Here is a 12125-nt window from a genome sequence, read left to right as displayed (position 1 = left end):
TAAAAAAATGGAAGAATTAAAGAACGATCGTAGAATGCAGGAAACGCTAATGTGAGATGATTGTCGGTAATTGATGTGTGCAATGTTACTGTTGTTCGCGTAGCATGTCAAAGAAATCATCGAAACATGGCTTGTGAAAGCAAAGAGAAGTGAGAGAAACATTCCATTCCTTCTTTCCCTCTCAAGAGACTCGATTCGGAGTCTCGAGTTCAGTTCAGTCCCTGTTCCTTCTCTTTCTCTTTCTCGGGGTCCATGCCATGTGGATATATTTATCGTCTGTGTTCGCTAAAATCATTCCACGAGGCTCGCTTATGCGAACGAATCTTATCCAGTATATTCGCTACATGCTGCACGCGACTCGCTTCTTCGAGCATTAGTATGTCAAACATCTGAGCAAGGTAGACCTGCTCTTTTCCTAGTACAGTAATTAAAGTAGATTTTAATAAATGTAATCTTTCTAAAACTGTCTTACTTTAATACTATTGCAATGATGGACTTAAAATAAAAAAAATATAAGTATAAAAAATATTCATATATACTAAGCGATGAAAGTTGTTTTTCGCGTAATGTACAGGATTAAAAAAGAAAGAGAAAATCTCAGAGTTCTTCGCGAGTCCCAGTTTATACATAATTACTATAAATAGAAAAAAAAACATGTAAAAACATATCAAATTACATTAAATTACCATATACATGTCGTGGGGGCGTATCGGCGGCAAAAGTACGTGAAAGTTTTTGAGGCCACTCGTTAACTGACCGAACTAATTATCGTATAAGAGATCTTCGACACCGCGTATGGACTTGCGCTAATTAGCGAATTAATAGGCGAGCGGAAGCTCGCGATCACATCACCGTAACAGCCACAAAACGTCTCACCCGCGCGCGCTTTTCTCCGAGACTTACCTCAGATCATTCCGCGCGACCGCGGAGTTTCCTTCGCACGGACGCGAAAGTAAGATACAATTTCATCCTACATGTCGGGACATGACTTTTTTTTGTCAACCACTTACTATAAAGCGAGAGCTTGTGGTTCTCTCGTCACGTTGCAGACGTTAGATACACGGTCAGGATCATCCGGCCACGTTGCTTTACGTCAATTATCCTATTCTACAATCACAAGAGAAATCAGTATTCATAAGCTGTAAGAAATTGAGCAATCACAGTTGAATATGAGAAAAATAATCGACTGTGATTGGTCAATTTCTTAAGGCTTACAGTTTACAACCCTGTTGTAGAACAAGCTTTATGAGCTTTCTACAATAAGCCATCACCAAAGCTTTAAATCATAAATTGTTAGAAATTGACCAATCATAGCCAGTTCTCACATTTGACTGTGATTGGTAAATTTCTTATAGCTTAAGATTAAAAACTTGGGTAATGACTTATTGTAGAAAGCCCTTTCTTCCCATTTGCGACTTGCGTTCGCTTTGGCAAACGACTCTACGTCAGAGTGATAAATAAGCTGGCGGCTTTCTAGCTAAATTGCGTTCTCACAAGAGTGATGCATTTGAAAGATAACGAGATCGAGAGCTATTGTTCAACGATTAATTCCCCGTAACGCAGCGAGAGCAGGGTGGAAATTACAAGCAAACTTTCAGTGTTTTCTTTTGCATCGGTCGACATGTAGTGATCATTGAAAATATTCGTCCCGCGCCGCCGCGCCGAGACGAATTGTGTTAAAGACTAGACCGATATTCGTAGTCGATTCTTATATTTAAGACTATCTTAAGTACAATCTCTCAAGATTTTCTGAAACAATCAGAGAGTTGTAGTATCTTACGACATTACTTAATGTCTGGTTTGTGCTTCGATCTTAATCTTAGTCTTAGAATTAGTCCTAATCTTAAGGACTTAATTTTAAGGACTTAAGTTAAAAGATAGGAACTTTCTTGAGACTAAGATTAAGATTACGGTTAAGATTGGGGAAGCATAGACGATCTTATGGCATTCTTTGTTGCCAATTTTTAAGACTAAGATTACGACCGAAGCATAAACCAGCATAAGACGATCTTATAAGAACTGATAAGAATCGATAAGAACTGGTCTAGGAGTTGTACGCGAGGAACGAATCGAGTCCATAATTTGTACAGTCCATTCTAGATACGACGTTTTTTATATTCCTTTTGCAAATTGTAGACGAGATCCACTTTCACTCCTAAAATTTTTATATAAATCAGAAGCGAGAAATGACGAAATAATGTACAGGCGACTGCTCGTCAAGCAAAAAAAAAAACAAGAAGCAAGAAAGGCAAACAATTATTAGGCGAAAAATACGCGTTTCCTTATTCTAAGAATATTCACATGTCGTAATAATAATATTTGTTTGACTATCTGTTCGTCGTACATGTGGGATTTAATCATATTTAAGTCACTATATCCTTAATTTATCTCGTCAGTCCTATTTTGATAAACATACATTTCCTAGTCTTTCTGCGATGCGATTCAATTTAATGATTCGTTTTATTATTTTATAAACAGAATCTCTATGACGTGACATAACTATAAACACAGTCTGTTTTAGCTACACTTTCTGCACTCGAAAGTCGAACGGATCTTTCCCTTTTTGGAGGAAAAGCTCTTCTTTCTAAAGCAAAAAAAAAAAAGGAAAAAGCAAGAGACACATCTGTAAGCAAACATCTGTAAGCAATTTGTTCTCGGTCACATACTAAGAATGAAAGAGAAAGCTGAGACCAATTCTGCGATTTATGAAAGCTTTCCTCAGATTTACACGAAAGATATTACCATGACGACAATTATTCTTCCTCTGAATGTTTATCGCAAAAAAAAAAGATCCTCAATTCTCAAGCAACGAACCAGAAAAAACTAACTAACGGTAACACCAATATTACAATTTTCAATAGTCTAAATGTATGTATAACATGTTCTATGTAACTGTTATATTGTTGAGTATGAAATTATAACAGTGATGTTGTTACTGTTAGTTGGTGTTTATTGGGGACATCTGCTTTGCAGCAGCAAGTTGAAGTATGTATACAGTGGTTATTTTCAGTTCCTTTCTTAATATTTAAAAATATGAATCCCCAAGATTTCACATATAATCACAATTGAGGGTTCAACATTAATAATCATTTAAAAAATATAATTTAATATAAATTATACATAATATATTTTGTTCTCTCTTGCTTATTTTGAAATTTTGATCAATTACTTTATTTTCAAGAAAAATGAATAAAACTTGAGTACAATTAAAAATATAATAAAATGCAGCAACAATATAGAATGGAGATTATTTTCAATACCATTTTCTTTCATGTTTAAATACAGAAGTCCTCAGGATTCAACACAGCATAACACCCACAATTAGATTGAATATCAAGGACCATTTTTTAGATATAGATGTGTCGAGATGTAACGTGATTAAGAGTTGAATGACTAGGATCATGTAAATATAAACGGGGTATCTCGTCCATATTTTTCCACGCTAATGCTCGGCGTGTACGTCGTAATTTTTGCCAGACGTGAAAATTTCCCGCAGAATGTCGTCCTCGATGCTCGGAATGAGATTTCATCTATAAGTCTACGTCGATCAAACCTCATAACAGAAGGGTGGATCCGAGAGCAGGAGCGAGGCTAAACAACAATGATCGATAGGGAGGGAGGGGAGTAGGAAACGCTTACCTCGAATTTGCCGGTGCGTACCGTGACGATTATCCCGAATGGAACTGTGCAATCGGACACAGAGTATCACGATTCCGGAAGACGCGGTTGATACCGAGGAGTCTCTTGTTATCTTGCCGTTCGTTAAAACCGTCCAACGTAAATATAGTGATTGCGAGGGGCGAAAACGGTCCCGCGCATCATCAACATCCGCAGTTTTCTCGGGAGTCGCTTTTCCTCTTTCGATGCACGCCTCTCCCGGTTTCTTGTTGATTGTGAATTGCAGGTATACGATGCTCTGGATTCACAACGGATCGCGAAGTAGCTTTGGAGTCGTCTCGTTGCCGTTAGCGAACGCTCCAAAACGTTCCGAGACGATTTGAACTGATCCGAATGAGTGCACGACAAACGGCAGGATAACGGTGGAACACACTGCGGTGATGGCGGGCGAGAAGGGAGACCTCCAGCAATGAACAGCGACAACTGGCGAGAGGTGGCAACGGTCCTTGTGGTCCGATCGCTAAAGATATCTTCTGCAGATAACGGCATCGTATGAGAGAGGCGTCTCGAAAAACTTTATGCCCGTCTCCAAAGTTTCATTTTACATTTCGATTCAATTAACTCTTCAGCTTTTCTTAATTCTAATCTTCGTTCAACTTATCATCTTTTTTTTTTAATTCTTAAGGCCGGTTTCACCAATGTAAGATATTAACTTTAATCTCGGATAAATTAACTCTGTTTTTTTTTTAAATTAATTATAAATTTATTTAATTGAGAATGAGAAAAAGTCAAAAAGATAAAGAGTAAGTTAAAGCGAAATTAAAGTTAATCTTACATTGGTGGAACCGGTTCTAAGAATTAAAAAAAAGATGATAAGTTGAATAAAGATTAAAGTACATTGATAAAAATGGACACTAAACTCTAAGTCAAACTTCGAAGCAAAATTTAAAAAAAAGAGAAGAGAGGGAGTTTAATGACATCGCTTATATTTCGTTGTGGAAAGATATAAATGTAGAAATTTCATGAAATTGCTTTGTGATCAGATATTAATATATTTAATTCATGAGATATATTAAAACTCTTTATTTTTATTTATAAACTTAAAACAAAAACAATTCATTATTTACAATGATTTTTACTTGAAGTCCTTCATAGCTGGGGTCAGAGTCATCAGAAAAGTCTCCATACGTTTTTTCTCGGCTTCTGTTGGCAATTTTGACCATAACTGTTCCAGCTTCTTCTCCTGATGTTTCTAAGAGAAATAGAGGAATAAAAATATTTTTCTTTTTCAACTAAGCACAAGTGAAATAGGTGAATGTTGGAAATCTTACTCTGATAAAGAGGAAACAATGTTTTAGAGTCGCTCCTATATACAGTATTTTCGTTTTGACTAGTCGCCCACCTACGTCGTTTATCAGCGGAATAGCATGTAATGCATATTTGTGAGGCCCATGCCTCAGTCTTATTATTGCTATTTTCGTTTGTACGTTACAGTATTTTGCTGCAGCAAAAAAACCAACTTGTATTTAGACTTAAAAATAGACTAAGATCGGAATCCATAGTCCTTTCTTAATCTCAAGTAAAATTTCAGGTTGTTCAAATTTATATGTTAAATGCAATAACAAAAAGTATCTCACTAAACCATGTGGAAGTATATCATGGATATTAAGAAAGAATTTTATTAAGATTTAGGGAGAGAGTTATTATGTAATTTTCCAATAGATTAAATATCATCATTTGCTCTCTCTCTCTCTCTCTAAGGTCTTTATAGAATTCTTTTTCGGATCGATATATTTCCACATGATTTAGTACGAGATACTTTTTGTTATATAAATACGGGCATTAAGATACTAATATGACTCTCTGATTGGTTCATGCACTAGCTTAAGACTATCTCGAATCTATATATTCCGCTCTAAAATTACATATTTTTCTGTAATATCCATAATATCCAACACTAAATTACCGTCGAAGCCGTCCTTTATCGCTGCAACTCCAACATCTCCATACAGTTGTTGCACCTTCAATTTAATTGCATTAGACACATGCGTATTCTTCCATGCCGCCTGCTTGTCATCATCATCGTTATGTGGTTTTATTGTGAAAACAACGTATCTAAGCAAATGTAATAACAGAAATGACAGGATACGGTTACAAGCCAAGTTGAAAACTTGACAATTTCAATAATAAGTTCAACCATGAGTTTAACGAGTCACCTGTTTTTAAAGCGGACCATGTTTCAGGTTATCCCAACAACTGTACTGACAGTCGCAAACACAATTCCACTCCTAGTTTAACATCCACCGGAATTCTGAAAGTCCATGCTGTCCCGTTAATCCAAAGAAAAGTCCAGAGTCACAAACGGAAACGAAAATGAACACAAACTATACGAAGCGGACGCAAATGCGAGTCCATGCACTCCAGCGTCTCCAGCTACACGTGCGTTTGATACGTACTCAGGTACGGCTAGGTCTTATTGGTATCAGCGCACGGCTTGGTACGGTACACGTGCGTGCATGCGTGTATACAGCAAAGGCTAATATGCAGCAGTTTTCGCATAAACGACCGTGCAGGGCATTTTTCATATCCATCATGCATTGATCCGTACCTCCTCGCCGGAGAGCACGTTGGAGAGTGACATCGCGATGTCACGTTACGTCACCGTCACGTCGATTAAAGTGACTGTCAATACTTTCACCAAGTATGTAACAACAGTTCCTTATTTAAATATGTAAGTATAACGGAGCGAAACGTGGCAGTCGCAAATCGTAGGAGCGCGCGGTGATTGTAAGGTCAAGATAATTTAGGGAAAGATATTCTTACATGCCTCTGAACTTGAATGATCATTATGTTGCAAGCAACGCAAATAGTTTTGCTTAATAATTTTGCTTCTGAGATATTCTGTTATTTGAAGTGTTAATTACACCATATGTCGCATGTGTACGTTTTGCTAATTGCTGTTAAAAGCTATTCTATAGCTGCCAATGAGCCACAAGAAGCAAGTAAATCATGTTCTACTTGTGTTTCACCAATGCAGCATTTGTGTGTATACTGTTGGATTAAAGAAGCGTTAGCTGATAACACTCTATCCTATTTGAAGTCTTTATTTACTCCATATCTGCTTCGTAATTAATGTTATCTCAGGGTCATGTCATCTTAAAAATATATGTCGATGATTAACACATGCAGTATGATTGGTTAATGGTTGTTTCCTCCTTACAGTTCATGCCTAAGCTGGATACGAAGCATTTAGTCGATTCTGCTCGACGCGAGATTGCAGATGCAATCTGTCCACAGCTGCGACGAACATGGATTTCTTCGTAGGTGTGGACGTGGGGACAGGAAGTGTCCGAGCAGCTCTGGTTACTTCGAGTGGGAAGATAAAGAAGGTGGCTACATGCCCGCTCGAGATATTTCATCCTGCACCAAACTTTTATGAACAATCATCTGATAATATTTGGAGTGCCGTGTGCCACGTTGTTAAGGTAAAATTAGATTTTTGTAACAGCACATGTAGTTATATCGATTTAATATCAGATCTGAGATTGTAATTTTATTCCAGTCAGTTGTTGCTGATATCTCTGCAGAGAATGTTAAAGGAATTGGATTCGATGCTACTTGCTCAATGGTGGCTGTAGATGAAGCAGGTTTACCAATAACAGTTAGTCCTACAGGTACAAAGAACTTTGTATCGAATTCACGTAACAGTAATAATGTAATATTATTGTGATATATAGAAAATTAAGATATTAATTGTTCAGGACAAGAGAAACAAAATGTCATACTGTGGATGGATCACAGAGCGCACGAGGAAGCTGACTTTATTAACTCTGTGGGCCACGATGTATTGCAATATGTAGGCGGCAAAGTTTCTCTCGAGATGCAAACACCGAAGATGCTGTGGCTCAAAAAGAATTTGCCTGCGTCCTGGAACTCTGCCGCACTACTGTTTGACTTACCAGACTTCTTAACGTGGAAAGCCACTGAATCGGAATCCCGGTATAAATTCTCAATGCTTAAATTCTTTAGTAAGTAAAAAAGCAAGCAGAGAAGTTAAATCCGTCATTTTTATTTCAGATCATTGTGTTCGTTAGTGTGTAAGTGGAACTATAGCGCTAATCCTACTGGTAAGAACGGATGGGACGAGGATTTCTTTGAACAGCTCAATTTACGAGACCTGAAAAAAGATAATTGGAGAAAAATAGGTATATTGATAAATCATTCAAATTGTAAACTATTCAGTTAATTTCGATATTGTGAAACAAAAACCATGTTCAGCAGAATGTTTATTTCGCAACTGTTGAAGTTTTTGTTTGTTGGGATAGAACTATTCCTCTAAATTTAAAAGTATAATCCAATCACTTCGAAGAAAACTTCCAATAACTGTAAAATAAACATTCTGTTGAACGCAGTTATCATGATATTTTATTATTTTGAATATAAGACACGAGAATTTTATGATTGAATTTTTATTTTATCTTAAGAAAATTAATATTAATGTTAAGGGAACGATATAAGGGTACCTGGTGATGCGATTGAATCCGGATTGTCGACGAAAGCTGCGGCAGAATTGGGATTATTGAAAGGAACACCAGTTGGGACCTCGCTAATTGATGCACACGCCGGTGGTCTCGGAATGATTGGATGTTACGCGTCAGATGTGTCCCCGAATTTCTCCAATCGATTGGGTGCGCAAGATTGACTGTTTACGATAGGCATTGCTCAGCCAAAAAGGAAAAGAATATAATATAAAGTATGTTGTAATTTTTAGCTTTGATATGCGGCACTTCAACTTGTCATATGATAGTGAATGAGAACAAGATATTTGTAAATGGCGTTTGGGGCCCATACTATAGCGCGATGGTGCCCGGTTTCTGGCTCAATGAGGGAGGTCAAAGTGCTACCGGCAAGCTGCTCGATCACGTCATTGATACGCATCCCGCGACGCCGGGAATCCTGATGACTTTGAGCGGCAATAAGTGAGTTCGTCAAAACGAGACTGTAAACGAATATGTACAAAAACGAATTTATTTTAGACATATTCAACAATACTTATCCGAATTGTTACACGTTATGGCTGAGCAGAAGAATCTGCAGAACGTCTCATATCTGACTAAGGATATACACGTATGGCCGGATTTTCATGGTAATCGTTCGCCTCTCGCTGATTCAACATTGAAAGGAATGGTATTGAGATATATTTTTTCTTTGAATCTTGTATTGATATAAAAAGATGGATATATACTCGTATATATATATATAATTTTATACTATATATTTATACTATATATTATTTATCTATATCTTAGATATCTGGATTATCTTTATCTGTGGATCAGGAAAATCTAGCGTTATTATACTTGGCAGCAGTACAGGCACTAACGGTATGTTAAGAGCAAATTAAAAACAGTTCTAACTCATTAAAAGCCATAGTGCAAAGAGTTTTATCTAAATCAGTTGTCTTCATTATTTCATTCTATGTGAAAATACAAGAGTATTTTTTAAAACTAGTATACTTAAAAATTAGACACTGAAGTGATTTTTGTTAAATAAAATCATCTTATTTACAATAAGGTAATATATTTTCTAATTAACGTTATATTAATTTTCAGTACGGTACGAAACATATAATTGAAGTTTTATCGGCGGCCGGCCATAATATAGAGAGTATATTAGTTTGCGGTGGACTCAGTCAAAATCCACTGTTTATTCAAATACAAGCCGATGTATTGGGGTTACCGGTACTTTGCCCCGTAGAGCGAGAATCGGTTTTGGTAGGCGCGGCGATCCTTGGAGCATGTGCTACGAGAAAATATTCTATACACGAGACTATTCAGAGAATGGCGGGATCGGCGAACATAGTGAAACCAACGAGCGAATGTTACAAGTAAGCAAATGATTAATAAGATAGATTTTCTATAAAATTCTGACGGAATATAAATTAACTTTAAAGAAAACATTATTATATTATTATTAACAATATTAAGTGATTGTTTCTATATTATTATTTGATATTTATTTAAAAAAGATATATTAAAAAAATGTTTTCATATATTTCATATATCTTTTAATTATTTCAGATATCACTTTCGTAAATATCGCGTATTCAAAAAAATGGTTCAAGACCAACAAGAATACAGGATATTAATGAGCGAAGAATTATAGCCTATTCTTCCGTCCCTTGTTTAAACAGATTAACAATAGACTGTGTTTAGTAAATCTTTTTATAATTGGGAATTTGAGTAAAGATAAATAATCTCTGAATATTTGATATTCAGGAGGAATCTCTGAGGCCTCAAGAAATGAATTTAATTTTATAGAAAGATTTGGATTGAGCTTTCTGCAAAGAAACAATATTCCGCTGGAAAATATCGGTATTGCATTTGAAATATTATTTGCTCTAATAATATGTAAAAATAATTACTTACTGTGACATTAATGACGTCAATGGCAGTAATAGTTATGTGCGTAGTTTGCGATTTACTACGTTATAATGAAATCGTTAAGAATACTGATATTATTTATAGTATAATGCTGATTTTTAATGTTTCAAAACGATGTTTTGCGGTGATGAATATTCCTTGTAGTCTAATTCATCTTGTAGTCTGAAAAAGACAGTACTCTTGTTATTATATATTTTTATATTCATTTAATTTTGGATCTCTACATTTTGAATCTTTATTGTAGTGCAAAAGTAGAAAAATATATGGGAATTTATATATATTGAAAATATTCATTTATGTACAACTATTACCACACAGATTTTCCATCTACATTATACTTTGTATTGTATGCTTAGATATTTCTCTTACAAATTATATTCTTTTAATAAATTCTTCTAAAAAAACATAAGTTATGTCCATGATTTTCAAATCACAAATTAATACCACCTTCAGTGATATACAAATAAAAAGGGATTAGGAATTTAACTGGGAATTAAGCGGTTTCTACATAGCGATTGCGTGCTATTTATAATAAAACGGCTACAAAAAGGCACGAATCTATTTATATAGCATCTATCAATGGGTGAATCGCGGTTTTTAGACATTTGCATAACATTTATGTACATATTTTGCTCTATTTGTCAAACAGCCTGTATTCAAAACATATTTAAAACAATGTATGAAATACTTATATTAGATTGACAGCCTCCAATAGTACAATTTGAGCAAAAGCACTGTGCTTCACTATTACATCATTATTCGTCATTCGCACTGATCGTATCGCTAAATGTCTACTTTCATTCTTACGTACTAAATAAATATATACTCCTCCGTCGTCGAATTAAGTACATTACTTAATTGTTACTCTTTCTTACATACAAGTATTAACGTATACCTTGCGCTCTAATTTCTAGAACTTACGGAATAATTTGCTAACTTCCTATCTTCCTCGTCCGAATTAATTTTTCTTCGTGTTCGAATTTATCTCATAATATACTAATCTCGTTAGCTTTATCTTATAAATGCTGACTTACAGAATATATCGTGAAATGCAGGAATTGGAGATAAACATATTTAAGTATTTTGCAAAGTTAGAAATAAATCCATGTCTTGTAAAACTATCGATCTCAGTACTTATTTTTATCCCCGAATTTAACACGTTATATTCTGCATAATTAAATCTAATTCGTGATTTAATTATATCGGAGGTCTTCTATCCAGCTGTTCTATACGCGTATCTTTGCTAATTGTATTGACTAAATTTTAATACTTAGGAACTAGCGAATGTTACTTGCTATTTCTATATTTATCCGTCATTGTCATACTATACATTACATTAAAAATAAATGCACAATTGGATTAATAAGGGCGAAGCGATTATTGAGCGTGATGTATAAAAAAATTAAGAAATTTTATATGTGCGAATTAAATGTAAAATACAAATTTTTTTATTTAAACATAAAAATTTAAATTATAATAAAATTTATAAATTGTTTTATATATAAACTACGATCTAATGTACGTGATATTATATGTACAGATAAAAATGGATCAAATTTTTACTATAAGGTAAAAAGGATCATTTTAATTATATATGAATTACTTAAAAATTAATTAAAATTATAAATTTTGATATAATTAAAACAGCAATTACAAAAATTTTAAGATACATTTTCTACAATATAGCCAACACGAATAAATTTTTATCTGATAAGTTTTTTTAATCACTTTGCCCTTTCGTTGCATAATGGTTACCGCGTTCGTGGTTACATTTCGCTTAAATTTAAAAAAATACAAAGAGAGATACATTAATAATTGCACTATCGTTAACTTATAAGATTAAAAATTAAAAGTAAAAAATAATAGTAACGAAGAAAACCGATAAATGTTTTAATATTAGCATTCGGTTCAACCATATACGACAATATTAAATTAATTTTACTTTATTCGATAAAAAGAACTAATTTGACGTTGACCTAAAGAAACTATATATAAAGTTTTCTCTTTATTTTCACATATTATTTTATTATATATGTGTTTATATATATTATTATATATTTTATA

The 12125-nt window shown here is 34.4% G+C and overlaps 3 protein-coding genes across 7 annotated transcripts in view; 1 reads left to right on the top strand and 2 right to left on the bottom strand.

Moving 5' to 3' along the window:
- Positions 1–4029, bottom strand: part of LOC108750402 — a 14541-nt gene extending 10512 nt beyond the window's left edge. The window contains exon 1 of the mRNA XM_018489817.1: positions 3640–4029. The gene's annotated coding sequence lies outside the window, so the exon portion shown is untranslated. The remainder of the gene's footprint in view (positions 1–3639) is intronic.
- Positions 4030–4753: 724 nt separating this feature from the next.
- Positions 4754–5915, bottom strand: LOC108750620. Its single transcript, XM_018490180.1, has 4 exons — positions 5835–5915; positions 5585–5733; positions 4950–5119; positions 4754–4870 (listed from the first exon to the last, which is right to left on the bottom strand). The coding sequence occupies exons 1-4, from the start codon at positions 5852–5854 to the stop codon at positions 4754–4756; spliced, it is 456 nt and encodes a 151-aa protein (XP_018345682.1). The 5' UTR covers positions 5855–5915.
- A 98-nt stretch (positions 5916–6013) lies between these two features.
- On the top strand, positions 6014–10122 carry LOC108750613 (FGGY carbohydrate kinase domain-containing protein). Of its 5 annotated transcripts, none has more exons than XM_018490168.1 (11): positions 6014–6078; positions 6841–7103; positions 7181–7292; positions 7380–7617; positions 7696–7823; positions 8124–8306; positions 8390–8597; positions 8655–8805; positions 8928–9002; positions 9231–9505; positions 9699–10122. In XM_018490168.1, the coding sequence occupies exons 2-11, from the start codon at positions 6927–6929 to the stop codon at positions 9781–9783; spliced, it is 1632 nt and encodes a 543-aa protein (XP_018345670.1). In that variant the 5' UTR covers positions 6014–6078; positions 6841–6926; the 3' UTR covers positions 9784–10122. The 5 variants fall into 5 exon arrangements, with proteins under 5 accessions (XP_018345670.1, XP_018345671.1, XP_018345672.1 ...); XM_018490169.1 differs by lacking the exon at positions 6014–6078 and adding an exon at positions 6095–6319; XM_018490170.1 differs by lacking the exon at positions 6014–6078 and adding an exon at positions 6095–6349.
- The last annotated feature ends 2003 nt before the right edge of the window (positions 10123–12125 follow it).

Source organism: Trachymyrmex septentrionalis, unplaced genomic scaffold, assembly GCF_001594115.1.
Source record: "Trachymyrmex septentrionalis isolate Tsep2-gDNA-1 unplaced genomic scaffold, Tsep1.0 scaffold37, whole genome shotgun sequence".
In the NCBI taxonomy this organism is placed as follows: Eukaryota; Metazoa; Arthropoda; class Insecta; order Hymenoptera; family Formicidae; genus Trachymyrmex; species Trachymyrmex septentrionalis.
This window is presented reverse-complemented; position numbering and strand designations above follow the sequence as displayed.